The sequence below is a fragment of the Gadus chalcogrammus genome, chromosome 11 (genome assembly GCF_026213295.1).
Source record: "Gadus chalcogrammus isolate NIFS_2021 chromosome 11, NIFS_Gcha_1.0, whole genome shotgun sequence".
In the NCBI taxonomy this organism is placed as follows: Eukaryota; Metazoa; Chordata; class Actinopteri; order Gadiformes; family Gadidae; genus Gadus; species Gadus chalcogrammus.
In genome coordinates, this window is record NC_079422.1 from 10,801,961 (window position 1) to 10,829,363 (window position 27,403).

General features: G+C 44.1%; 4 protein-coding genes across 6 annotated transcripts in view; 2 read left to right on the plus strand and 2 right to left on the minus strand.

Annotated features, from left to right (window-relative positions):
* The first annotated feature begins 1,602 nt into the window (after positions 1 to 1,602).
* On the plus strand, positions 1,603 to 15,704 carry tmod4 (tropomodulin 4 (muscle)). 3 transcript variants are annotated; one of them, XM_056601571.1, is made up of 10 exons: positions 1,603 to 1,791; positions 7,403 to 7,602; positions 7,868 to 8,024; positions 9,567 to 9,686; positions 12,860 to 12,952; positions 13,192 to 13,322; positions 14,043 to 14,150; positions 14,309 to 14,452; positions 15,131 to 15,275; positions 15,516 to 15,704. In XM_056601571.1, exons 2-10 carry the CDS (start codon positions 7,501 to 7,503, stop codon positions 15,536 to 15,538), a joined length of 1,023 nt encoding a protein of 340 aa, XP_056457546.1. In that variant the 5' UTR covers positions 1,603 to 1,791; positions 7,403 to 7,500; the 3' UTR covers positions 15,539 to 15,704. The 3 variants fall into 3 exon arrangements, with proteins under 3 accessions (XP_056457546.1, XP_056457545.1, XP_056457547.1); XM_056601570.1 differs by having other exon boundaries at positions 1,674 to 1,791; positions 7,400 to 7,602; XM_056601572.1 differs by lacking the exon at positions 1,603 to 1,791 and adding an exon at positions 2,669 to 2,750 and having other exon boundaries at positions 7,400 to 7,602.
* Positions 15,058 to 19,333, minus strand: scnm1 (sodium channel modifier 1). Its single transcript, XM_056601573.1, has 8 exons — positions 19,134 to 19,333; positions 18,953 to 19,023; positions 18,772 to 18,860; positions 18,455 to 18,561; positions 18,241 to 18,341; positions 17,991 to 18,124; positions 17,779 to 17,893; positions 15,058 to 17,664 (listed from the first exon to the last, which is right to left on the minus strand). The coding sequence occupies exons 1-8, from the start codon at positions 19,182 to 19,184 to the stop codon at positions 17,544 to 17,546; spliced, it is 789 nt and encodes a 262-aa protein (XP_056457548.1). The 5' UTR covers positions 19,185 to 19,333; the 3' UTR covers positions 15,058 to 17,543.
* On the plus strand, positions 19,309 to 23,219 carry lysmd1 (LysM, putative peptidoglycan-binding, domain containing 1). Its single transcript, XM_056601574.1, has 3 exons — positions 19,309 to 19,806; positions 20,033 to 20,346; positions 22,142 to 23,219. The coding sequence occupies exons 1-3, from the start codon at positions 19,624 to 19,626 to the stop codon at positions 22,317 to 22,319; spliced, it is 675 nt and encodes a 224-aa protein (XP_056457549.1). The 5' UTR covers positions 19,309 to 19,623; the 3' UTR covers positions 22,320 to 23,219.
* Positions 23,220 to 23,737: 518 nt separating this feature from the next.
* Positions 23,738 to 27,403, minus strand: part of tnfaip8l2b (tumor necrosis factor, alpha-induced protein 8-like 2b) — a 7,336-nt gene continuing 3,670 nt past the window's right edge. Inside the window, exons 2-3 of the mRNA XM_056601575.1 lie at positions 24,890 to 25,213; positions 23,738 to 24,567 (exon numbers count right to left, since the gene is read on the minus strand). Of these exons, the coding sequence (XP_056457550.1) occupies positions 24,325 to 24,567; positions 24,890 to 25,207 (561 nt within the window). The 5' untranslated portion in view covers positions 25,208 to 25,213 and the 3' untranslated portion in view covers positions 23,738 to 24,324. The remainder of the gene's footprint in view (positions 24,568 to 24,889; positions 25,214 to 27,403) is intronic.

Here is a 27,403-nt window from a genome sequence, read left to right on the forward strand (position 1 = left end):
ATGAATTTTTATTTCAAATTTCAAAAGCACAACGAATGTTACTTTAAATACATGTCGAGGAGATAGGGTTATAAAATATATAATTTAGAGTTAGTGTTCATCGTTGCAGGTGTTTCACATGGATGGTTCCTGACACTGTGTCACTGGTTTAAGTGTTCTTCATTGGGATGGCCTGCAGGAAGAAGCTGTTCTTACGTCTGGTTGTTTTGGCGTACAGTGCTCTATAGTGCAAACCAGACGGGAGAAGTTGGAACAGGTTGTGTCCAGGTTATGATGGGTCTGCAGTGTTGATTCCTGCACGTTTCCTGACTCTGGACACGTACAAGTCCTGAATGGAGGGCAGGATGGCACAGATGAATGCAGTCCTGAATGCAGGGAAAGTTTGTTGTATCTGTTCCGGTCCTGATTGGTGGCTGACCCAAACCAGACAGTGATGGAAGTGCAGAGAACAGACTGGATGATTCCAGTGTAAAACTAGATCAGCAGTTCCAGAGACAAGTTGAACCTCCTGAGCTGGCGCAGGAATTACATCCTCTGCTAGGCTTGTTTGATGATTGTGTTACACTATGTTGTTTTGTGTCCACTCTATGTCCTGGGAGATTGTGGATCCCAGAAAGCTGAAGGATTCCACCGGCGACACAGTGCTGTTGAGTATGGTAAGGGGGGGATCCCCAATGCATATTGACAAGGGTGACTATGACATAGGATACGCCATTGTGATTGGTTAAACTGAGCCATTCGCAGGCTAGAGGTGCCAAAAATCCCCATTGATGTGATAAAAATCAATTAATGTTGCTTTTTGCTCAAATTAATTGCAGCCTATATATGTACGTAGGTGATTGCGCAACGAACAATCTCGCTCTGACCTATAGTTTAAAATTGATGGGCTAAATAACTAAATATAATTCATAAATCTATCAAGGAACCTCATCACTTCAAACTTTGCCCCTCGATACTTTTGGAGACCATGACATGTTTTGGAAGTAGTTCACCATAGTTAGTGGATTGCCACTAGGTGTCACCTCTGCGTAGTTTATTCTTAGTAATCCCTCCACACACACACACACACACACACACACACACACACACACACACACACACACACACACACACACACACACACACACACACACACACACACACACACACACACAACACACACACACACACACACACACACACACACACACACACACACACACACACACACACACACACACACACCCTCTCTCTCCCTCTCACACTTCTTTTTAAGTTGGATGTCTAATGGCTTTCGTTCACTCAGCTGCAATATTAAATGCTGACCCCGCCTTTGAAGTGATGCAACAATACAGTGTCAGCACTGCCCAGGCCCCAAAGAGCTTCTGGGGGCCAGAGATATTAGGGGCCGAGGGGGGCAACAAATAGACAGAGTGAGATAGACTGAGTGAGATCACATCAGAGAGAGAGAGAGAGAGAGAGAGAGAGAGAGAGAGAGAGAGAGAGAGAGAGAGAGAGAGAGGGAGAGAGAGAGAGAGAGAGAGAGAGAGAGAGAGAGAGAGAGAGAGAGAGAGAGAGAGAGAGAGAGAGAGAGAGAGAGGGAGAGAGAGAGAGAGAGAGGGAGAGAGAGAGAGAGAGAGAGAGAGAGAGAGAGAGAGAGAGGTGAGTGGGAGGGAGCAAGGGTAAGGGGTTGTGAGGGGAGGGAAAGAGAGACACCAGCGAAGGGAGAGAGAGAAAAGAGAGAGCCTTTCTTTGGGTTTTTACTGCGGGCTCTGGCTTGCCGCGGGGCTTCAGTACTGCTGCACAGTCAAGGTAGGTGGGAGGCTGCTTCTCTCTCTGACTCCTCTCTCTGTCTCTCGATGTGGGGGTGAGGTGGGGGCTGGCTGACCTATTCTTTAATCTCTCACTCTGGGTTTTTCCTTTGGAGGGTTACTCTTTTGAGCTTGTGTTGTGTGTCTGTGTGTGTCAGCCTTGTCTCTGCACACTGCCTGTATGCGTGAATGAACATTGGGGTGACTTTCTCTGCAGAAGTTTTAAGCTAGTTTAAGCTTGTGTAAGTGTGTGTGTGCTTAAGGTAGTGAATTGATATTTCTCAAACTAAAGTTGACATGGAGATTCTGTAGGCGAGGGTTGACAATCGCCTGGAATTAAATTACTTGTACTGAGAGGATGGTATCTGACTGGGAGGTGGTAGGGGTTAAGCTGTACTAATAGCTGCCTTCTCTTTGCGGATCATTCCACGCACAGAGGGCACTGGGACTGTGGTCGGGGACGTTAGAAACGCTATAGGCTAGGGTTAAGTGGAGCACCTGGCAAGGTCGTAGCCCTGGACACAGTTGGGTTATCGGTAGTGGTGGCTGGTTTGGTGCAGATAATGTAGAGTAGAGGGTGTAGCCCCTTCATTGAAGGAGCATGTTGCTATTTATTATACTATTCCCTTAATGAATTCCTTTCCCCTGATCCTTAACCATATGTTAAACCACCACAAACCTGTACTTCAATCTATATCTTAACCAACGCTGTAACAACAAACTTACCTTAATCCATACCATAACCACAACAAATCCTTACCATAGTGGAAAATATCAGCTAACATCCGCACATTGATTTCAAAAGAGGAAAGTGCTTTATTGCCATTGTATGCAGTCATGATAGGATCGCGTATGCTATGTGCTCTTTTGCAGAATCAGTAGGCTTCAAGGAAATCCTTTTGGTAACAGATGCTTGAGTGAAGCCTGAAGACGCTTACGATTGGTTAATCACCCAGAACGGTATTGTCCTATAACCAGTACCTTAACCACAACAATTTCTTACCGTAACCAACAGTTTAACCACAATAAAAGTCATACTGTACCCAAAACAAGCCCTTGCCTTAACATACCTTACATTTGAACGCATCATTCATGGGAATAACTAAAATGAATTACCTGCTAGATGTAACCATTGAGGTGAATTAAGAAGAAGGAAACATATTTGGGAGAGCGAGGATGTGTTTACATCAAACAGGCTATAGTTAAAGTTAACCAATGAATCATATGTGAGCTTATTAGGCAACATTTACAAGAACAATCCAAATGGAAATGAATTCATCACTAGGCCTTGTATAGTACTACAATCAACAGCAAGGCATTTTATAATTAATCAAACACACGTCCCTATGGGTGTCTTTGTGTCGGAAGTTGGAACTAATCCACGGTGGGCTGCTCAGTGGAGAGACATCATTCTTACGCCTTTAAATGTGGCAGAGGCGTCTGCCAGAAGCAGCAAACCAAGCTGAGGAGGATTGACACTGCTGGAAGCAGTTGACTTGTGAAGCTAAAATTAAGCTGGGGGCTGATTTGGAATTTTACACTTGAGCGGTAAGACGTGGGAGAGGCAACCTCACAAATAGTGAGACTTCGCCAGACCGGCCAATGGAAGTCAAAGGGAAGGGACGGAGCCCCTAGCCTTGGCCCCTGATCCTCGGTCCCGGCTCCTTCAAACCACTCTATAAAGCACACAATTTGAGAAATGCAATTGTAAATGTATTCTTATACACAGATCCTTGACTAGTAGAGTAGTCCCCAGCCCTTATGAAACTTTCTCTTGAATGTTTTTCTAATAGGATCACTAGTAAAAAAGGATCACACCTACAGTGTGTTTGCAGTGAACTCTAGGGCACTTGCCTCAGAAGCCGTGCTAGATGAGTAAGTTTAATCTAGTTGATCTAGATTGAACAGCCTCTCAGGCCAACTGTTATTTTCAGTTAAAAGCACGTTTTTATACTAACCTGTGGATTACAGACGTCATGTCAAATGTGTTTGGAGAGAAACAAAAGAGATTTATGAGTGTGATTAACTTCAGTAATCTATCATCGGGTATTGAAAGTACCATGTACCACCAGGGAACAAGCAGGCTCATGAAGAGGAGGTTGTTGAAACGTTGAGGGGTGGGGGAAAATGTCCCGACCAGCTGGAAGTGGCAGGTGACACCCCACCTCCTCCCGGCTCCCGCCTCCCACCTCCCACCTCCGAAGTCCAACCCCTATTTACCCCTCTCTACTCCATTTTGTTTTGGATCCCACCGAAACCCACCAGGGGGTTCTGGCGGCAAATGTATTGTACATTCACAGAGTCCCCAAGGGTTCCAGTGTGGGCCTTTGTTTCCTTCAACAAAGGCTCAACTCAACATCAAGGCTCTAGCAGCCACGACGTTAGCCTAATGATAGAACCCATGGACACCATTCTTATTCATTGTGTTGGGAAATGTTTGCCAGGGCTCATTGTTTATCTGTTGGTCTGTATGTAGTGGACTGAGTTGTCCGTTAATGTATCAATATACTGTACTTGATTGATAGATAAATAGTTTTTGGATTATGGCATGGATTGCTACTTTTCTCAAATCCATTTTTTATCTATTCTGATTCTTTTTGATCTTGAACTCTCCCCTGTTTCTGTGATTTTCAGTTCCTTTATCATTAATTACTGGCCCACTAGTGCTCAGTTGTTCTGAACTTCCACTTTTGGATAACATGTCATAAAATAAACAGCTAGGTATTTATATGTACAATAACCGGGGCTCAAGAGCTCTGGGGCAGTCAGATGACTGGCTGGAGTCCAGGGAATAAAGCCTTTTAAAGAGCCACGCTCCAGCCCTTGGGGATGTCCCTGACCCTGATATATGCTTCAAACACATGTCTGCTCTAATGAAGGTGTTGATTTGGTCGTTTGTGTTTCTTTTGAGGACCTAAATATACAGAACAACAGGGAGCATGTAACAAATATACACAATAGGGAACATCAATAACAAAACAACACATTGAACAAGATTATTCTATCATTTCTAATCCTTTCATTTAGATGGCACCTACAGAGAGAGAGAGAGACGATAGACGTCTATCGATTGATGGATGGATGCATATAGATGGATAGATACCTGATAGATGCCTATAGATAGATGGATAGATGCCTCTAGATAGATGGATAGAGACCTATAGATTGATGGATACATACCTATAGATAGTTTCCTATGAATAGATACCTATAGATAGATGGATGGATGCGTCTAGATAGAAGGATAGATGCCTATAGATCGATTCCTATAGATAGATACCTATAGATAGATGGATAGATTCCTCTGGATGGATTCCTTTAGATAACTGGACAGAGAAAGATGGATGGTGGATGAGCGTTCCCTCTGTTCTGCGGGTCAGCCACGGTGTCTCTTCAGCTGCTGCAGGCTTGTTTGTGTGTCTGGATTTGCACATTAGAGAGTCACAGTGAAGAGGAGGAGAGGTCAAAGGTCACTCGGTCCCGTGTCTTCCTTCCTTAGCGTTGCTGGTAATGTTTCTGTAACGCTGCTGTGGATGATATTATGATTATGATATTGTGATATTAATAAGTAAGTAGCCTTGGGTTATTTATAAAGCAACTTTCACAGTCAACAAAGTCACTCACAACAGAGAGCCTCACAACAATCGAGTAGTCTACAGAGCAAAGTAAAACCGTATACTGTAAATGTGAGCTTTAAAATGTGAATATATTTGATACTTACATGCGTGAGTGTTTGTGTTTGTGTGTGTGTGTGTGTGTGTGTGTGTGTGAGTGTGTGTGTGTGCGTGTGTCTGAAATCAAAAACGTTTGTATGATGTAAGGTTAGATTGCACACAGGTGTTTGATTGACAGCAACAGGACTGATTGTCTCTGGACCAGCATGCTGCTGATTGAAGCTACAATGACATCCATTTCAGTCACACTGGAATTACATACAATCTAATACAATGGAGCAGAACAAAGTACACTGATATCCTTAAATATGAAGCTATGTCAGATATGCAACTTTGATATCAGATTACTAATTGAACAACATTGATGCATTGACTACACATCACTAAAACAATAACACTGCACAGTGGTTTTTTTAATGTTAACGATGGAATGACATCATCGGGTGTTATAGTCAACTGTAGTTAATCTCTCTTCATTACAATGGTTATCATGACCTCACCCAACATATTAGTTATTGCGTGATGACACGTAGAAGGCTGAGAGGGGTTTTCCTCCAATTGCCAAGTTGGGATGGAATTTGGACGGGACATGCATATTTTGGTGTTGCATGACTCACTGTGTGACTCAAGCGATATCCCCTGAGGTCTGCATGTTCTACGGTTTCTGGTCTGGTCTCTCTCCCTGGGTTCTGCTTCCATTTGCTTTGTTACTACACAAGACCCCCGGCTGGTGTGTGGGGCGTCCGTGTGTGTGTGTGTGTGTGTGTGTGTGTGTGTGTGTGTGTGTGTGTGTGTGTGTGTGTGTGTGTGTGGTTGTGTGTGTGTGTGTGTGTGTGTGTGTGTGTGTGTGTGTGTGTGTGTGTGTGTGTGTGTGTGTGTGTGTGTGTGTGTGTGTGTGTGTCAGTTGTGGGTGACATTTTTGGGTGGGTCATCTTTCTGCACGAATGTTTGCTGAAGATAAATAAGGAGGGGTACTATCCAACTTCATGCACAGCTCAGACTTCATTACTTACTCATTTACTTCCTTTCCTCCCCTCCTTTCCTATCGCCTCTCCCTTCCTTTCCTCTTTTCCCTCTTCAGTAACTTTAAACCATAACTCATCATGTATGGTGACTAAGAATAGCAGAGAACTTTCGCTTCTTCCATATCTCGTTCCTGGCTTCGAGCCCTCATCGCTCCCTCATCTCTCTAATGCAGTGCACCCGTGGGTGGCACCCAGTTTTCTTCTGTTCCCACTAGAATATACATAAAACATGTTTATATTGATATACATGTAACAAATGACCAATAAACAACTGTATGTGTGCGTGTGTGTGTGTGTGTGTGTGTGTGTGTGTGTGTGTGTGTGTGTGTGTGTGTGTGTGTGTGTGTGTGTGTGTGTGTGTGTGTGTGTGTGTGTGTGTGTGTGTGTGTGCGTGCCTGAATGTGTGCGCTGGTGTGCTTGTCGGAATCTATGCAGTGATGGATCTAGCAACAGATGTTCCAAGTTTCATTGCAATCAAACAACCTTCTGTTTCCTCTCTCCCTAATCCACCTCTCACCCCCCATCTACTACCTTCTATCCAACAACATCCCTCCTTCCACCCCTGTCTCTTCATCCCCTATACACCCATCTCTCTCAACCTTCCCTCCCCCGCTCCCTCCCCACCCCTCCCTCTCCATCCATCCCTCCAACCCTCCCTCCCCACCCCTCCCTCTCCACCCCTCCCTCTCCAACCCTCCCTCCCCACCCCTCCCTCCCCACCCCTCCCTCTCCACCCCTCCCTCCCCACCCCTCCCTCTCCACCCCTCCCTCCCTCCCCACCCCTCCCTCTCCATCCATCCCTCCAACCCTCTCTCCTCACCCCTCTCTCCCCACCCCTCCCTCTCCACCCCTCCCTCCCCACCCCTCCCTCTCCATCCATCTCTCTCAACTCCGCCCTCTCCACCCCCAGCAGCCTCTCCTCTTCGCTGGTGTGAGAAGCTGTGTGTGCACGTGCAAGCGTGTGTGTGAGTGTGTGTGTGTATGCACATGTGAGCCGGCACTACAGGAACCATGTCGGACCCCAGGGACATAGACGAGGATGCCATCCTCAAAGGCCTCAGCGCTGCAGAGCTGGAACAGCTGGAGTGTGAGCTCCAGGACCTGGACCCCGAGGTAAGGGCCCATAGTGTGGGAGAAAGCTGAGGGAGATAGGGACCAATAGTGGCAGAGAGAGCTTGGGATGTATGGGTCTATAGTCGGGGAGAGAGCTGCTGGAGGTAGGGGGGCCTATAATGGGGATGAAGGCTCCAGGAGATGGAGCTCGAGGTAGGGGCCCGTGGGGGGGGGGGGGGGGGAGAGAGCTGAGGGAGATAGGGACCCTCAGCAAGAGCCCTACTAAAACGATGAGCTTGACCTTTGACCTCCCTCTGTATCCCAGAATGCCATGCTCCCAGCGGGCTACCGGCAGCGGGACCAGACCAAGAAGACCCCCACGGGGGACTATGACCGCGACGCACTGCAGGACTACCTGGAGAAGAGCGCCCTGGAGCACGAGGACAGGGAAGACCTGATCCCCTTCACCGGGGAGAAGAAAGGTAGTCTGGACCGCCAGCAGGGACCCACCCTTCAGCCCTGAGGTCCTCCTATTATTATTATGAGTGATCGAAGGTTGATCTTCCGTGTTTAGCAAATTCAGCATTATTTGAGCAAATTAGTGCATTTTACATATACACTCTTTATCAAAATGGCTAACTGGTGACTATGATTACCATATATATGTACTTTCTACATGCTTGAGGCTGACGATAGACCTTTAAACCTATTTAACCTCAGAGTGTGTTTAACCTTGTGTCCCAGACCAGTACCTTCATAGTGTTACCTTTTCTGATAGACTTCCTGTTGAAATTAAGGCTGAATAACGGACAGTACTAGTTTAGAGCTGGTCCCTGCAGTGGACCATTGCACAGGAGGGCAAATGTGTGTGTGTGTGTGTGTGTGTGTGTGTGTGTGTGTGTGTGTGTGTGTGTGTGTGTGTGTGTGTGTGTGTGTGTGTGTGTGTGTGTGTGTGTGTGTGTGTGTTTGTGTGTGTGTGGGTGTGTGTGTGTGTGTGTGTGTGTGTGTGTCTGTGTGTGTGTGTCTGTGAGTGTGTGTGCAGACACATGTTATGTGTGTGTGTGTGTGTGTGTGTGTGTGTGTGTGTGTGTGTGTGTGTGTGTGTGTGTGTGTGTGTGTGTGTGTTTGTTTGTGTGCGTGTGTGTGTGGGTGAGTGTGTGCGTGCATTCTGGTGTAGAGTCGCTTTTTCCATTACAGCCAGTAAAGAAAACTCCTTTAACTGCCAGAGAGGAGGCTGTTCTCACTTCTCCCCACATTTAATAATCAACACAAATCTGTCAGCTGCAGTACGAAAAGTACTTATTTGCACTAGTATTTATCTATTTATAAGAAAAAGTAACAGTAGCATGAAGCGCTTACGCAGTAAGCAGACGTGAGTCACAATGGAAACAGAATAAAACCTGATAAGCTGTCTTTTACTGGTGTTTTAGGAAACTTGATACGAACAAAGCTTTTACCAAAACAGCAAGGCTGTTGTCTTGTGTTTGAAGGCTAATTAAACAGGCGCCAGACAGAGCAGGGACGGGCCTTCAGGTTGTTTAACCTCAGAAAAACCCAAACTTCTATTAAGTAATGCAGCAGATGCCCTTACCCAAAGCAACTTATAGATACAGATACATTGTACATTGGGGATCGAACACAGTACCTTTATGGCTTGCAGTTTAACACCCTAACCACTAGACTTAACCCTATGCCTCTGATAACCTTTCCAATTACCTGTTTTGTGAATGAACTTCCGAACACAAAAAATACTATACAAATAATATCCATCTGTCACTGTCTAACTCTCTCTCTCTCTCTCTCTCTCTCTCTCTCTCTCTCTCTCTCTCTCTCTCTCTCTCTCTCTCTCTCTCTCTCTCTCTCTCTCTCTCTCTCTCTCTCTCTCTCTCTCTCTCTCTCTCTCTCTCTCTCTCTCTCTCTCTCTCTCTCTCTCTCTCTCTCTCTCTCTCTCTCTCTCTCTCTCTCTCTCTCTCTCTCTCTCTCTCTCTCTCTCTCTCTCTGTCTGGTCCGCCATTCTTCTCCAGGGAAGGCGTTTGTTCCCACGGCGACCGGGCAGATCCCCCTAAGCGAGCAGATCACCCTGGAGCCGGAGCTGGAAGAGGCCCTGAAGAACGCCACTGATGCTGAGATGTGCGACATCGCAGGTTAGAGAGCCCCCCCTCCCCACTGTACACAGTATGTTTTTGTATTAACTGTGTGTTTTTTTCTCTCTCTGCTGCATGACTGTAGTACTGTCCGGTCTATAGTTAGTTTCAAATATTAAATTCAAGCACCTCACCCACTTCTTATTCCTGCAGGTCTTCTCGCTCAGTAAAGAGTTCTGAGTCTGATCTAGGAATATGAAAGGAAAGGTTAAAGGGTTATTTTTAATGAAAAAGGTTGACTCTGTAGACCTGGGGTAGAGTCAAGGGCTACCACATTCCCAGAAATGCACTGTTTAAAACACCTCCCAAAGGTAACTAATATGGAGAAAACATTGGAATATTTGGGTTTCTATTCAGCCACATTTAGTCTCCATTTAGACTTGTGTGTATGGCCTTTATATGTCCTCATAATGTAGACAATGATTTTATTATGAAAAAGGGTGATATTGACCCGTCATGATGTCAAGCTTATCTGTCACCCACACCAGGCATTGCTGAAGACACATGTCGTCTCTGCTGTTGTTACGTCATATCTTCTTCCACCTGTAGTTCCATCTGTAGCCCGGACCTGGAAGTGTTAGCTTCCCTCCACTTCTGTCACCACAATAAGGATATTAACGTCCGTACAGTGGTGACCATACCATTCTTTCACTCAGTGTTAGCCTGTCAGCCGGCACACCACCATGCCTCATCCATGTTACCAGCTGGAAAGAATGCGTCCACCAATGCTGTAACAATGCTCCAGTCACGTGGCCCAAGCGATCCAATCAAACAGTGATCCCATGACAGGCTGTCAGACAGACTATGAGTGCTATCAAAACAACATGGTGTCTCTGCCCCACTTAGTAATGTTGTGCTGTTCCTCCGTTCGTACCACCAGGGTTCGCTCCACATTGTTCAATCCCCCCCTTCCCCCCATCGGTAACCCCCCAAAGCTGCCCACCCACCCTGTGCACTCTAACAGAAACGGCCAGACATGCGATGTGGAGCATGGCATGCTGGGTTTCCGATTCCCCATGCTCAGCAACACAGAAATAAATCCATCTGGAGCCCGGCCACTGAAAAGCAGGAGATGCGTCCGTTGAAGGGGTTGGTGGTGGTGGAGGCGGGGCTTTGAGGGTCGGGGCAGTACATTGGCAGTTGGGGGTGAATTCTTTATCTGAGCAGGCAAAACAACAGGAGTTCACAGATAGACCGTTTATGTCGTGATGTGTTTCAGTTTTAATGGGTTCTGTTTCTCCGATGTTGATTGGGCAGAAATTTTTTGAACTGAATATGAATATTTGGTTTGAATATGGCTTATGAGTCGCGAGGGCTTTGGAGGGAAGAGGGAAGTGCAGTTTACCTTTCTATGGGTGGTTTACATGATATGCATAACATGACATCTAGCCATGCCAGGGAAGTGCCTTGTCTGATATTATGACCATATGGAAGTAGAAAAGGCCTTTAGCTTTACCAAATGGTTATACAGGAAAGTAGTCAGTCGTGGATGTTGAAATTAGTATTTTCTTTTTTTAAATTAGTACCATTCCTTTGTTCCTGGTCTAGTTTGGTAATGGTTGTTGCTTCTTAGTTTATTGCCAATTCACCACACCATGAGAGAACAACAGTTAAACAGTATGTATTTTTTTATTTTACGTTACAAAATAACCACATAGCAAAAACATTTTGACATGATTGTTTAATCAAATGGCATGCAAATTTCTCAAAGGAACCTTGGCAGGCCAGGCCATTATGCTAGGTGGCTAGCTCATTAGCCTGATTTCCTGTAAGATTAGCCTGCCAGTGCGACCACCGTTTTGACCTTGGACAGGGTCCAGATGAGGATTAAGCCTCCATCAGCCTCCGGCAGTCTTTTGTTTGGAGGGCTTTCTGTTGGACACGCTGAACGGTGGATGGGTCTACAATAGTCAAGCTATCTCCGCCTCGCCAGCCTAGCTAACTCCCAGAAGAAACGTTTAGGTCAGGGGAGGGGGGGTCGTCACAAACACAGTCTATTTAATTATTTTGTCATTTCGTTCTTCGGACATCGTCGGGTCAGCTCATTAAACGGGAGACCAGAAAAGAGCCCTGAACTACTCCCAGGGCTGTGCGTTGGCAGGGGTGCAACGTTAGCATGTTGACACCCAACCATGCAGCTGTCTCCCTAAGGCTTCCTCGGTGGGTGGTGAGGTGGTGGAGTGGTGGGGTGGAGGAGAGGGGGTGGTGCATGGGTCATGGGGGTGGAGAGTGTCCAAATGAGGACAGGCACTGTTGCCATCTCAAGGTCTAGCCGAGTAACAGCAATATAAAACCAAAACCACCGTTATTTTTACCTCTTCAGTCAAACTATATACGGTTTTACATGACATGTATTTAAGGGTTTTAGGCTTAACCTTCTTATGAATAAAGGCAGAATTAGAAATAGACTAGACTGATTAAATAGATTGAACTGAACCGGATTCATATTTGGAGCCATTGAGACCATAAATATTTCTAGGTGCTTGGGGTTTGATCTTGTCAAGTAAAATCGACTATGCCCAGTGCTACCCCACTCATAAATCTGCAGACACACAAACACACTTTAATAGTTTATACTAGCTCCAAATTGTCGATTATGGAGCGACAATATCATCCTATGAAACCCTATGCCTTCGCAACATTTCTCAACCACATTCAGTACACATCTTCTACAAGAGTCTGGGCAACTGGGTAGCCTTGATCTAACCTTGAGTAGTTAAAACTACTTCAACATGGTGGAAATACTACTATTGTAATTCTAGTTCTATTGAATTTGATGCTGTGTTGTACTTTCCCTGACAAAGTTAACTTTTGGTTTCTGGTTTCTTATCCATTAATTTGTGATTACATCTTTGAACCGTATCTCAGAGATTGTGTACTTGGCCCACTACAGTTACAGATATCGTTTGATGTTATTGATATTATCTTATATGATCCAAGTGTTTGTTCTTCATTGCATCGGCCAATGAAGGCATTTACAAGAAAGTCACACGATAATGTTTTCGCCTATTTCTTTCTCAACATTTTCCTTGCATAATCCTAACATTGTGATACTTGCATGACAGACATTACAATCAATCATTATGTCCTGATCCTGTTATCCCTCCCCAATGTTACTTGCAACTGTAATCTATCATATATTTATACACAGTGTCCCTTCTGTGTTTCTGCAGCTATCCTTGGAATGTATACCCTGATGAGCAACAAGCAGTACTATGATGCTCTGGGTTGCACGGGGAAGATCGCCAACACGGAGGGCATCAACAGTATGTATTCCTCAAATAACACTCAAGGATGACCCCACATAAATGACATGTTTTGGTAACAAACTAAGAATATGAAACAAAAAGGAAATGGCATTATGAAACTTCAGCTTCGATTTGCCTGAAATTCATTTTATAAAAATTAACACACACTTGGAACCTTTGTAGTTTTCTAATATTGATTGCTTCGATTTTCTCAGCCTCACCTGTTGGTTTGTTTCGGGAAATGTTTTTTTATGTAGGTGTTGTAAAACAAGATCCCTTCAAGATCTTTCCGGAAGAGCCCCCAAACACCACCAACGTGGAGGAGACCGTGGAGAGGATCCACAACAACGACAGTGGTCTGACGGAGGTCAACCTCAACAACATCAAGGTCAGCCCCACAGGAAGGTGTTAGGATGTACTTTGTGGTTGGGGGGCCTCGTTGAGTGGGTTGAAATGACTGAATGGTCGTCTGTTGCTTTTCTGAGCATTCAATACTGTTAAAGGTACTTCAGAGTAATGCAGTAAAGGGCGCAGATCTCATTATTTTATGTCCCCTCCAGAGTATATCACCAACGCATATCAAATGATCTTCTTTAACAGACACACAGCTATTAAAAGTAGCTTTTAATTTACTAATGATTCAGCTTGAGGCAATCACTGTACATATTACCTATTTTACAGAGCCACACATCCCCAAATGCAGCACATCGTATATGCAACGTCTCAGACCGCTGAGCAGAATACATAGGGGGGACATAAACAAAATCTTTAAAAACGTGTTGTGTTTGTATGTGATTTATTTCAAGGGTTGAGTCGGCTTATATATTTTTGAAATTACACAAATGTACAAATCATTTTGTAGGGGGGAGGGGGTTGTAGGACAACAGCATGTCTCACACTGTCCTCAAGGAAGAATACATGGTGGCTATTATTCACTCATTCAGATTCATAAAACTATTTAAAAAAGAATCCCATGGTCACACATGTCTTAGGCTATGCTTTATTCACCATGTTGTGTGTGTGTGTGGGTGCTTGCGTGTGTGTGTGTTTATGTGTGTATTTGTGTGTGTGTGTGTGTGTGTGTGTGTGTGTGTGTGTGTGAAACCAGGACATTCCCATCCCCACGCTGAAGGAGGTGTTTGAGGCCATGAAGGGAAACTCTTACGTTGAGATCCTGAGCATCGCAGCCACACGGAGCAACGACCCCGTCGCCTTCGTCAGTACTGTCCAATGTCTCATCAATTAGTGTCATTACCTATTTATTGCGGTACAACATTACATTTGGTTATAATAATAACATAGGATGGCAGCATTGTATCCCTTATTACATTTTATTAATGTGTTTGTGTGGTATATAAATCTCTCTGTGTGCAGGCATGTGCGGAGATGCTGCAGGAGAACACCAGTCTCCAGAGTCTTAACATTGAGTCTAACTTCATCACCGCAGAGGGCATGAAGGCTGTAGTCAAGGCCATGGCCAGCAACGCCACGCTGGTGGAGCTCAAGATCGACAACCAGGTCGAACACAAATATAGATTCACCTTTATTCATATACAGCTCATACACAGTATGATAATGTCATTATTCGATTTTACACTTCTTTATTTGAAAGGGACAGTGCACATTAATAAACATGAGCACCAGAGTTCAACATGAAAATGTGCCAGATTTAGCCATGCAGGCAAACTTTCATCTGATGTAAAGCAGCAGTTTTAAGTTACTGGCACACTGCCCCAATGAACACCCAAGCAGATGTTGGTGTTTTTCTGGCAGTGTGCATGCACCTGGAACATTTCCACTGTGTCGTGTTATCATGGTAAAACTATGCAGCGCATCCTTTTATCCGAAGCGACTTGCAGTGAATGCCATTAATAAACAGGTATGGCGGTTAGAGCATAATGTTCATGGGCGCCTACAGGCAGACTGAGGTCATTGGGGGTTCTCATGGCCCCCAGAGCAGAATCAAATTAACATTGGCCAAGAATGCACCATGCTGTAGTCTGATTAACTGGAAGCAGTGCTGACATTGAGTTGGCCCAGTTCAAATAAGCAGCAGGCAATGTCTTGTTCAACCAACGAAAAACTTTGTTTTATTCTCAACCCGACTTGTTAGTCGCTTTGTATAAAAGTGTTGGCTAAAAGACTCAATGTAAAACAAACTTTACCGTGGCCTTACCCTGAATCACCCGCCTACAGAGGCACACCCTGGGAGACTCGGTGGAGATGGAGATCGCCGCCATGCTGGAGAACAACTCCAGCATCCTGAAGTTCGGCTACCACTTCACCCAGCAGGGGCCCCGGGCCCGGGCCGCCATGGCCGTCACCAGGAACAACGATATGCGTCAGTATCTCAGTATATCAAATGAATCTAATAACTATTACCCATCTTCTCATCAATAATGGATGTGTTGTACACACTGAGTAGAGTGCTTTAATATTTAAATTGCTTTTCGGACCGTAAACACACATCATGTTGTCATAACTTCAGTTGTTCCCAGCACTACTTTGTTTGTCCGTGAGCATCGCATCATTTATACCACTGTGGAAGACATAAATATATTTCTCTTTTTTTTCCTAATAGTTCGCCAACAGAGGCTGAGATGAGCTTGAAGAAAGAAGTGAACACGAGAAACAAACATCCTGTTTTCTGTTGATCGATTTTGCATCCCCTCGGAGCCAACAATTGTCTGCAAAAAAAGAACAAGGTGGATTGCCATCAACTCCCCTAGTGCTGGCTCTGTCAGCGTAGTGATGGGTTTTCACAGTGGTTTAACAAATCATGCATGGTGAATACTCACATCCATGTCAATGTCAAAGCCATTTCATTTCATTAACTTCAGCCTGCTGTTCTTGTAGCCTGTTGACTTCATCATAAAAGCATGTATAGGTCACAAGCAAAATGTCAAGTGTCTTTCTTTTGCTTTTAGGGTGTGCGTTTGGCCCAAACATCCTCCCAAACCAGTGAACCCTCCATTTATGATTACGTGGTGCTAGAGGATGATAAGCATTTGTAAATACTTTAAATAAAAAACGTTTAAATAATGCCATAGATGGTCATAAAAGAGTGCTGTCATTTCTAAATGTTGTAACGTGCCAAATGTCACAAATGTGAGTAGGCGCCATTTGATGTTCCCAACATAAAATGAGACTTAATTTGACTTCTTAGTCACCAAACCATTTAGAGGACAAAACTAAACTAAAGAGAATACCAATCATTGTATGAAATGTACATTGAAACTATGAAACATGTTTAAATCCTCATTGATGATCCCCAAAAGCCTTCTTTTTTTTTTCTCTAATCCTTTAAAAAGTATTTTCTTGGGTTTCTAACTGTCCCCCAATGAGCACCTGACCTATTTATACCCTTGTTTTCAACCAGCAAAAACCTCCTTGTTCAGCGGTAGGGAATGTAACTCGGCCTTCTGGGCTTGGGTTACCCTGCTCCAAATAGACCTCCACACTTCAAGGTTTGCAGGGGCTAGTGGGAGTGAACCCAAGTGTGCTCAAGGAACTTTTTGGGGCCTTCCGAAACGGCATGGAGCAGCTGCTGAGCTCGGAGGGGCTTCCGTCTCTCCACCTGCACTGGGGGGGGGTTCCGTTCCAAAGTATGTGATTTTGCACTAGATTTGTTGTCAAGCGTGTTCAACTTCAATCTTGGACCTTAATCGCATGGCTGGCTTCATGTCAACTTTGAAAAGACCACATGTATAAAAAACAAAGCAAACAGTTCTCTCAAAAGGTCATTTGATTTAGAGCTTCCTGGGCCGCACGTCGTCTGCCACAGTGGCATTTGTCACAGAAAACAGTCGTGTAATGACTTAAGGGTCAGTATTGCCATGCGGCACTCTATTTCTGGCCATTTATTTGTTCCACTGTAAAATACATCCGTATTTTTGGACTGTAATGCTGAGCAGAATTATTTACTGAATGGCAGACCAACTTGTGCCCCTGTGCAGCTCTGGGTTGATTAAATTGGGTAGAACCGGTACATTGATCTTGTAAAGGACAAGTGCGGTGTTAAAGGCCCTCATGCAAAACTCAAATCTGGAACGAGCACTTACCAGCAACTAATAAATAAGCCAAAGAACATCAGACACAGTGAACATCAAAGGATGAGCCGAGGTTTTTAAATGAATGTTCTTAGGAATATGGGATATTGTCAATAGATCCTTCCCAGCAGGATTAGCACCAATATCACTCTATTCTCTTGGTCAACAGCTGGTTGGTGATTGAAAAGTCCCTCCAGTGACGTGGGCGCAGGTTCTTCAAATATTGACGTCTCTGATGTTGACTTGAAGTGCATGTTAAAAAATAGACCTGTTTTCTAAGTTTTTCCCCTAACTGGCTCACAGAGCCTGGGTATGGTTTACCAAGGACAAAGGTAAGTGTTCCTAGTCTTCATTTTCAGTGTCAATACTTTGAAATGATTGAGAGGTAATGCAGGGACATTCCCATTTGCACAGTGAGTTTTGAAAGATAACATTAGCGGTAACAGAAACATTATTGTTATTAGTTTGAATTGATGAATGGACAGCACTACATTCTGTCTGCCAAGGACTGCAATTCCAAGTGTCCACATGCCTGTCCAGTGGACTTGCATAGACCCATCTTAGTCTTCCTCATCCCCCGGAGGAGGAGGAGCCGAAGGAGGGGGCTCGTCAGAGTCAGAGTCAAACTCTACATTTTCATCTTTCACCCACTGGCCACTTCGGTCTTGCAGCCACCCATCGCTAAAAACAAATAAAACAAAAACAAAGGGTGAACAGAAAGATTGTGTTATACTGACATCTAGTGGTGAGTTTTCACAAGAACAATAACAACACATTTAATGAGGAAACCCGTACCTTTTCATTTGGAGGTAGTGCTCCAGTTCTCTCCTCCTCTCGGCTGTCACAGGCTCCGACGCAATTGCTTTATGTTCCTTTTTACCTCGAAGAGGCTTTGAGTTGCTGACTTTGCCTAATAAAGGGCCCAAACACAAGGACACCTTTAATTAAACTCAGGGTAGGGTCTTTGGCTCGCGTGAACATGCACTCTTCTCACACTCTTGATATACCTGCCGGGTAGCTACTGGGGGAACTTGCTGCTGGTGCTTCCTTTGAACCTATGGTCCTTTCACACACCTCAAGTGGTGCCGAGCCTGATGGTGCCAGGGGATCAGCTGGGTCTGAACCGATTCCCTTTTCTGTGCTAAAAAAACAGCCTTCTCTTTAGATTACTTTTCAAACCAGGAGCGATACTTTCAAAAGGTGACCTGATGTACTAACCCAAATGGTGATATAGGGGTCGAAATAAAATCCACTCACCTGAGCTTTTTGTGACGACTATTGTATGGAACAGTCTTGAGCAAGGCATGATGGGTTATTTTCCTGGTTTGTACCAATAGCGGGGCTGAACTGGAGGGCTCCTGAAATCACAAACGCTTTAAGCTGGATAGGTTTTTATATAGATGGTTGGGGAGAGAATAGCAGCATCTTAGGGGAGCAATAATGCAACATGATGTATGCTAGTTATTCTCACCTGTCGTTCATTCTGTCTGTCTTCTTCCTCTTGCACATAGTTTGAATGTTGCCTCTTTGTAATTTCACGTTTAAGCTGGGATTTCTTGCCATAGTACCATTTCATCCCTATGTGTACACGTTGGGAGAATGCAGGCTGTATTTTAAATACACACGTTTACTTTACACATTTGAATGGCTCATAATGTGTACATTGGAACTGGTATTAATTCGAGATCATATCCCTATACAAATATGATAATATTGACTTGAGCCAAAGCTAATTTGTGAGTCTCCCTGAGTACAAGACATCTGCTCTGTTGAGGAAGAGCTCCTTACCGTCTAGGTGCCTCTTCCCCTTTCTGTGGACTGTGAGCATGTCGATAGTATCGAAAATAGGGCGGCTGGTACACACAAGGCAGGTGTATCTGAAAAAGCAAAACAAACATAAACTACTCAATTACACAATGAATCAAAAAAACTCGGCGTCCTGAGGTCATAGTGAAATGTGTTTCGTTACCTTCCGTTCCTCATCAGATCGGCTTCGTCCTCTGGGATAAAGTGTGCTAGAAGATCTGCAACACGCCGTTTCTGGAACAGAATGCCAGTTTGTAGAAAACTACTTCATAATCATCACAGCTGGATATACCGTGGGGAATGAATGGCGATGTACGTTCACAATGATACAATATGCTACTTACCTTTAAAACATTTAATTGACTCGGGTCATTGCCCTCCCTCTTAAAGGACATTTCTATCCGTAAAATAGTTCTGACGAACAAGGCAGTACAGGTCAATTACTATCTTTAATATTGGTAATGCTCAGAAGCACGAACACGACCAGAGGTTTCATTTAAGTGGATTACTTCCTGACTTAAAGCGAGGCATGATGGGAAACCACCGGAACTGCAGCCATGATAACAAAGTTATCGACGATGACAACCGGCCAGCTGACTTTGTAAACTAAGTACGGTATGTGTGCATTTTGTTTGCTCAGTTAACGGCAAATAAATTACCTTTCATCATTGTTGATGATGTCGATTGCGTGGACCTGACAATCGTTGACTAGGCAACGGTAACGAGATGGTACCGTGTGGCTCGCGGGACGAGGGGCGCGTGATCGGCGGAGAATGTGACTCGCATAGTCCCGGTCCCCGCGACGCGTCTCTGTAGGCTGTTGGTATCATCATCATGTCGGTGGAAGAACGACCACCAGTTCACCCGGGCGGCACCGGACTGCTCCGCGGACACCGCAGCAGGTCCTACGGGAGTCTGGTCAAGTGTGCCGCTCCTCCGGTACCACATGAAGTTCTCCAACACAAAGTTCAGCCCGGAGAGACTCTTCAAGGCCTTGCACTGAAATACGGAGTTTCTGTAAGTATGGTCTTCTAATATGTAAAAATATATATAAAAAGTGTGTGATTGTTTAGGCGTTGTATAACAGAATTAAGATACAAAGATGACGATTAGCGTTACACCACAACACATTCCTAGGCTGTATGGCTGTATGCTTACTGGGCAAAAAAAAAGATCGTAAAGAAAAAACTAACAGCAAACTTCATGTCTGTCTATTATTGAACTATTCCATCCTCTGTTTCAGACAGAACAAATCAAGCGGGCGAACAGATTGTACACCAACGACTCAATATTCCTGAAGAAAATCTTGTTTATCCCCGCACTACTGTCAGACTCTCAAGCTGGCATCTGCCCGGATTTACTCAAAGAGGATTCAGGTGAACGCACCACCTGTGTTTCTCCTCCGAGTGACAACACCGGCCTGTCTGTGACGATACCCGGCTGCGCAGATGAAGACGGGCCGGAACTTTCTCCAATGGACTTCCTCAAAAGAATGGACTCTTTGATACGACAGTCCAAGAAGGCAGCTGTTCAAGGATGCCACGAGTGGGAGAAACGGTAAGAAACTTTTAAATTATTTTACAGTTGCTTGCACAGCATTTGCACATCACCATGTAGGCATAATGTAATAATCATAAGAGAGAAACATTTAATATATTCAAATCCAAAAATGGGAGTTATTAAATGCATATTCAAGATAATTACACATTGATCCAACTCTTTGGCTCTTAAGCCTCCTAGTTTTGTTGTACGAATAGTAGAGGATTAGCAGACTGAAGCCATTGAGCTTGCACTATGCTGTGGATATGCACTCACATTGGTCCAACTCTTTGGCTCTTCGGCCACCTAGTTTCCTTGACTCAATAGCAAAGGATTAGCAGACTGAAGCCAAAAGAGCGTAAAGACAGGTGTAACTCATTGATGACTTCAGAGGTGTGGTCACAGGTGCAGTCACTGTATAGTAAACAGCAGGGGCTTTGCTATACATACCGGTAAAGTTATACTGGGGCTCAGGTCCTCCAATAATCACACAATTGCTTTTTTGAGTATGACATCTATGCATACATATATGGAATAAATGCTATACATTTAGATATATGTACTTACTTTCCTTAGCGCACTATTACTGCCATTAACATATTGTTGCTGCGGCTGAAACTGCAACAATTACTATTCGTAAAGGTATAAATGTAGAGGTGTTAACTTTTTGTGGAAATATTTATTTCTAGCTTTCAAAATGTTGTAAGGCATTAAAGTCTCAGGCATCAAACCCTGCATGAGGAAATAATAACAAAATCCGACTCAAACCATTAAACAATTACACATTTGCATTGTTCTGGATTCCACAATACAAAGAAATTATATTTCGGAAAAATATATAATTCAATTCAACACAAATGTCATGATTTGATGGTTTCATGTGTCCGAGCTTGGTTTCCTTTTCGAGCATTAAGCTATGCCGTCTATTTTTAATTTTTTCAATGAGGTCAATCACTTGAGTGTGACTCAACTTTCTTTCTTCCTAACCAATAAGACGGCAAACTGGTGTAGCCTGTCATGTCCCCCCAGCCAAGTGTGGCTCCGCCTCAGCAGACTGAATGACCGGGACTTAACTCCAGCCCCGGCCTATTATCATACCTCAGTCCTGGTTTTAGTTTAGGGTGCTGATGGACAGATCGCTGGCTGTGCAGCGTGTGCGGACCCGCACCACATGGTCCACAGCTCAGCTTGTGTTGAGCTGAAATGCATTGCTTTGACATTGTGGATTAGGAAAATAAAAGACCTTTCTCTGCGTCATCAATCTAAAAGACACCAGTGGCACACATAGGAGCTTGTTAAAGCTTGAACCTGAGATTTGACTGGGGCATAGCAGATCAACACTCGGGCCTTGGCCCCTGTTAAATGTGTCCAGCGACGCCTATGTAACAATGGGTTTGGTTAGAAGAACTTCCCTTCCCCCTCAACCATTTTAAAACAAAATGTACACAAATCGTATTTAAAATGCATGTTTTTTAATGGTGACATTTTATACCCCCAGGTGAAGGTATGATTAGCCGCTACAAGCCGTTTTGAAAATCGGTCTCTTCTGACATCACAGGTAGGCGTGTCCATCTAGATGTGTGCTGGATAGATCAGCTTACCCAGTGGACTGTAGCAAACATTGCTCATCTATCCGTCAAACATCTAGATGGACACGCCCACTTGTGATGTCAGAAGAGGCAGATTTTCAAAACAGCCTGTAACGGCTAATCACACTCAAACCTGCTGTTATAATATGTCACCTTTAACATGTAACACGTCTTAGTGGCCCTACGTCTGACAATCTGAGTCTCTTCCCATCACTGCCCTGCAGGTTTGCCGCTATCGAAGCGGCGTGCAGTGTCCCAGAAAGGCGCTGCCTCCCACGCTCCCAGAGTGGCGTGCCCTCGCCGGCGCTGAACCAGCAGGCGTCGCTGCAGGCGGTGCCGCTTACCGTCACCAAGCTCACAAGGACCCTCAGGGAGACGGAGGACGAGATCTTCCAGCTGTGATGCTCTGGGTCTCCCCAACACCGCTGGGTGGATTCCACGACGACGGTGTTTTAAACGGGGTCCCTGTTTTACCCCCGTGAGTGACGTTGAGTAGTTACCACGAGTCGTAAAAAAAGGGCAAAATGTACCTGCCTGTAGTCACAGTGTGTGTCCACGCATGTATTATGGATTGATCCATATACCAGTTGGGACATACCACTAGGTAAAGGCTTGGAGGTGGATCTTAATGCCATACAGCTAGGTGGACACTCCCATTGGATAGATCAGCCTACCTGTTGGTACAGTCTACTGGGTAGGCTTGCTGGTGCGTCTATCTCTGTCATTTTTGAGTGATGCCATTTAGTGAATTTTGAAACTGGTTAAACTGGAACGGCATTGCCAGGTAGTCTAGTCTTGTATCACTGTAGTTTAGTGTGCAATGACTAAGTGGTGTGCTTGACACGCTATTATTGCACTCCTAAAGTTTATTTATTGTTGGATCAGAAGCGCTTGACATTGGCTGGTGAAATTGCATCATGTTTTATATTTCATACAGATGGTAGAGTTGCCGATATGCATTCAAAGGGCCAAGTGAATAAATGTTTTGTATTTAAGTAGGGGCTGGTCATATGAGAGCTCATTTTGCAAGCTGATCAAGAGTACTGCATAATGATGACTAAGGGCCTGCTCATGTAATGTTCATGTTAGCTTATTTATGCAGACGTAGCTTTGGACAACCAACTGTTTGTGTAGCTTCATCCAAATTCAAACTTTGGATGAAATAATTTAATAGAAGGGTAGCAGATAATCATTTTTAGCTACATTTTTAAGGCAATGTTTTGTTTACTAATGTATACTTATTTGAGTGAAATGGTTGTATTTAATAAAGATGGATATTCCAATGTTAAATGTGTCCTGAAATGATTGCACTACTTCTCTCAAGATTAACTCTTAAATATTCCAAACTATTAAACTACTCATTGAGTGTAATTTGAATTAAATGTTGGTTACCTAAAACGCACACTTTTATATGCTGATAGTAAATGGAGACTAATTTTTGTCTTAATAATAATGTATCTGTTCCAATTCAAGGCAAATTACTATCATTACCAAGTTAATTAGAAACTCATTGCTAAATTTCACATTTGTATTCAGAATTCTTTGTCCTGTTGGCAATCAGTAGCATTGACTGCAGCTGTAGGCCTGCGCAATTGTTGCACAGAGCCAGCAGATTTAATCCTCTTCGTTTTTTTTAGAATAACAACATTATATTTAAAAAACCCAGTTTGTCAACTCATTATGCAACCATCAAATATTCTCTATACTATATTACTGTACTATACAGTAGTGCTAATATACTTGCTTTGCTTTACCCAAATGTCCAGTATGGGATTATTTCAAACCGTGTGCTGCAATCTCCAGAAAAAAACAACAGCAAATGGATTCAAGTTTGTATTTATGCTCTTGTGGGACAACAAAGCAATCAGTTGGGGGATTTTTCTTCACGTTTATTCTCTGGCAACCCATCTAGATTATGAGCGAAGATGTGGATGACTCACCACATTGACCACAAGATGGCAGTGTCGTATCACTATCAAACTGAATAACCATTAATACTTAACGTCAGTAGTAACATTAAACGATATTAAATATATTATTGGACGGTAATTCCAATATTTACGAAAGAGGCCATATACTGAAAACCAGCATAAATGTGTGACTGCATTTCAATGAACAAAATATACACAAGGCAAACTTTGTAAATATGCTTGACCTTTGAGCAACTACAGAAGTCATTCCGACTTCTTTCTTTCTCTATTTTTCTTTCTTGCTTGTTCTCAGATTTCAGATTGACAGGGCAGCATCGTTGAACAGGAGTCCACTTTTCTCGCACAGCCTACTGTTTTTATTGCCAGTTCCTTGCATCACAGAAGTGGATATTTGCGTCCAGTCGCCGGCTACGAGCGTCTACGTCTCCCATAGGGGGCTGGTGGGACTCCTGTCACTTGGGCTGGAGGAGTCGGCCTCATATAGTCTCCTCCTCCACCATTTTGTTGAGTCCTGCACAGATCTTGGTGAGGTGGCCCTGGAAGGGCCCCGTGGGATCGTAGAGCTTGGTGAGGAGCTCGGGGTCGGCGTAATGGTTGAACACGTGGTTGATGCGCCCGTGGGACTTGGGGGTCAGGTGCGTGTTCACCAGCTTCAGCAGCAGGTCCCTACAGCCGGTCAGGATCTCAGCCATCACGGCCTTGTCGAAGGTGAACTCCACCTGCCATGGTTCAAGATGGGGATCATTAGACACCGCGGTGGGATATTGCTGTCTTGCTTTTCTTTATCTACAATCTAAAAAAAATGAATGAGGATAATGCAATATACTATTACAATGGGCAAAAATGAAGTTGCAAATAAAACACATTTCATCAATTGCACATGCACATGAACATACACTCCCACCCTCATTTTCATGCATCAACATGTTCTCTTGTTCCTCAAGGGATCGTTGCTATACCATACAATGGTGGTTAGCCTTGCGGCTATTGTTCCTCAGGGAACGAACAAGAGTTGCTAACATGGAGCATGGCGTGGCTAACCTCGTGGAAGCTGATGGCCGTCATGGCCCCCTGGCGGAGTTTCCTCTTGAACTCCTGCGCCAGCTCCATCTCCTGCTTGTTGAAGCAGGAGTGCCGGAACAGCACGCCGATCTTGACGGCGATCTTCACCAGGTTCTTGGTGACCTTCTGGGCCTCGGCGCGGTTCCCAGTGTACTCCTTGGAGACGCGGTACAGCTCGTCCAGGATCTCGCTGGTGGTGTCGTCAATGAACATCTGGACCGAGGACTTGGTGGCCATGCTGCTCAGAATCTTCTTCTGGGCCTTCAAGGCCATCTCCTTTGAGCTGAACGACTCCATGGTTACCTGGATGGTAAACAATGTCAAGTTGCATGAGCCAGCAAATACGCTGTAAGGACATGGTCCTTACTGGGAAATGTTTCACAGATAGGGAAGTGTGATCTCAATGGAAGAAATAAATTGGTTATAAAAAGAAACAAAGCAGCACAGGTATAAAGTATAGCATTAAATAGCAGGTGAATAAAGGGTAATGTTTACAAGAGATAAGTTAATAAAGTTACGGGATGAAGTGCATCATTTAAAACAGTTGTAGAAGGTCTTCTGCTGGTGGATTCTTGCCTATGAAGATAACCCCGCCCACAGCGTTGCACGTCTGCATGCTTTATTGGTATTGTTTTATTCTGGTGTAGTACCCTTCGAAGGTACCCCTGGTACATGTCCTGTGGTTTACTCGGTAGCTCGGAATGAGTCCCAACTGACCTGTAGAATTGAATTCTCTTCCAACTCATCCACAACAACAAACTGGGCTCATTATGGCTGTAGCTTCATCCTCATACTGCCTGAATCCAGAATAAATACAACTATAAAATAACTGAAGTTACTAGAGGTTAGCCAACATTGCTGCCACCCCCCCCCCCCCACACAATTTTCTATTTTTTGAAGAAGTGCATCAAGGACAAGGGTATTTACAGGGTCAGTCGGAGGAAGAGAGAGAATCACCCACAATTCCACCTGTTAGGTCCTCAAAAGAACTGCAAGTCTTTCATTACACACCGCTGAGAACAGTGGGTAGTGGGAGGTCAGGTGCCTTGTTCAAGGGCAGGGTGGAAGGAAGTAGTTATGGAGGAAGGGGGAGAGGAAAGAACACGTGCTCTGATATCCGTGTGTCTCTGCTGGCGAGAGATTCTGGATTCTAGAAATTACTAAACCTTGCTTGTCTGACTTTTTGCCTCACGATAATGAGTCCTCACCTTGTTACACCAAAAAAGACCACATTCTAAATTAAGTAGACAAATTAAAACTGAAAACAATGCACACTGAGATGAGTGCCATTGCTCCAGGTCATCTTTTTATAATGAGTATTTTGTTTTTGAAAAGTCTGCAGATGATACTTGCTAAAGCAGTGTAGACAAAATTAAAAATAACACAAGACATTGTGTGTTTATGATTGTGCGATGGTGTATGTGTGTGTGTGTGTGTGTGTGTTTTAAGTGTGTATCTAGATCTAGAGCAATGTTTTGCTCTTGTGCCTGCGTCTGTCTCTATGGTCTGTCTATGTAAATGGCAGTTATTATTAATTGGCTTATTAAAATAAAACCAATGTGATAACCATCTCACACACAGACCAATTCAGATCAACAAACATGCATATAAATCACCCTCAGGTCCTTTTTTTATCTGAAGCCCTTGTGAATGCCTCTGTTTGTTTTGGCAGTTGCTAGCATTGCCCGCAGGGAAAAGCTCCATGGAAGGGACCCGCCCCAGGGATTGCGAACCCACCCCTTCAGCAACCCCAGTGGGTACTTTGACCATACCTGACCCTCATAGTCTAGAGGAGTCCTTAACAAACCTTTCTTACAAAGGATAACCCCCATGGACACACACACACACACACACACACACACACACACACACACACACACACACACACACACACACACACACACACACACACACACACACACACACACACACACACACGTACACACACGTACACAGGCAGAGACAACACACATACACTCCCTGGGGAGCTCATCAGTGTAGCCACTGGAAGCCTTTGTGTACAGTGACAGAATGATGCAGATGACAAACATTTATTTTTCAACAACAGAGCGCTTTGAGCGTTTGACATAGCTACAGCAAATGTTCCAAACCCACAAGCGCAAGACCACGTACTGTATTATGAAGTACACATTCTCTATGTAGGCAAAAAGGGAAAAAAAACTGATATTAGAGTTTAACATTTGACCTTTGTATTCCTGCCTTGGTAACATAAATTCAATGTGTACATATGTAGACTGCTTATGTTAAGCATAGAAAAGTTAGATTACGAGACTGGGATGGAAATATTCATAATTCTGTATGCTATCTAACATAACAGTTCCACGTTATTGAACACCTACAAGATTTTTTTACATTTTTACATTATATAATTTATCAGAATATGTAATTCTACAAGTTATTACGATTCTTAGCGGGTGCCCAGAATGGGACCAACAGGCAGACATATAGGAGGGCTGTATGTAGACCTATGAG

What these genes read in the sequence shown, in the direction of transcription:
- tmod4 (XM_056601571.1), top strand. Translation starts at nt 7,501, where the DNA reads ATGTCGGACCCCAGGGACATAGACGAGGATGCCATCCTCAAAGGCCTC. An exon ending in TCAACCTCAACAACATCAAG is followed by an intron (nt 13,323 to 14,042) that starts GTCAGCCCCACA and finishes GTGTGAAACCAG; the next exon opens with GACATTCCCATCCCCACGCT. An exon ending in CACCAGGAACAACGATATGC is followed by an intron (nt 15,276 to 15,515) that starts GTCAGTATCTCA and finishes TTTTCCTAATAG; the next exon opens with TTCGCCAACAGAGGCTGAGA.
- scnm1 (XM_056601573.1), bottom strand. Translation starts at nt 19,184, where the DNA reads ATGTCCTTTAAGAGGGAGGGCAATGACCCGAGTCAATTAAATGTTTTA. An exon ending in GATCTGATGAGGAACGGAAG is followed by an intron (nt 18,861 to 18,952) that starts GTAACGAAACAC and finishes TTGCTTTTTCAG; the next exon opens with ATACACCTGCCTTGTGTGTA. An exon ending in CACTACCTCCAAATGAAAAG is followed by an intron (nt 17,665 to 17,778) that starts GTACGGGTTTCC and finishes ATTTGTTTTTAG; the next exon opens with CGATGGGTGGCTGCAAGACC.
- lysmd1 (XM_056601574.1), top strand. Translation starts at nt 19,624, where the DNA reads ATGTCGGTGGAAGAACGACCACCAGTTCACCCGGGCGGCACCGGACTG. An exon ending in CACTGAAATACGGAGTTTCT is followed by an intron (nt 19,807 to 20,032) that starts GTAAGTATGGTC and finishes CCTCTGTTTCAG; the next exon opens with ACAGAACAAATCAAGCGGGC. An exon ending in TGCCACGAGTGGGAGAAACG is followed by an intron (nt 20,347 to 22,141) that starts GTAAGAAACTTT and finishes ACTGCCCTGCAG; the next exon opens with GTTTGCCGCTATCGAAGCGG.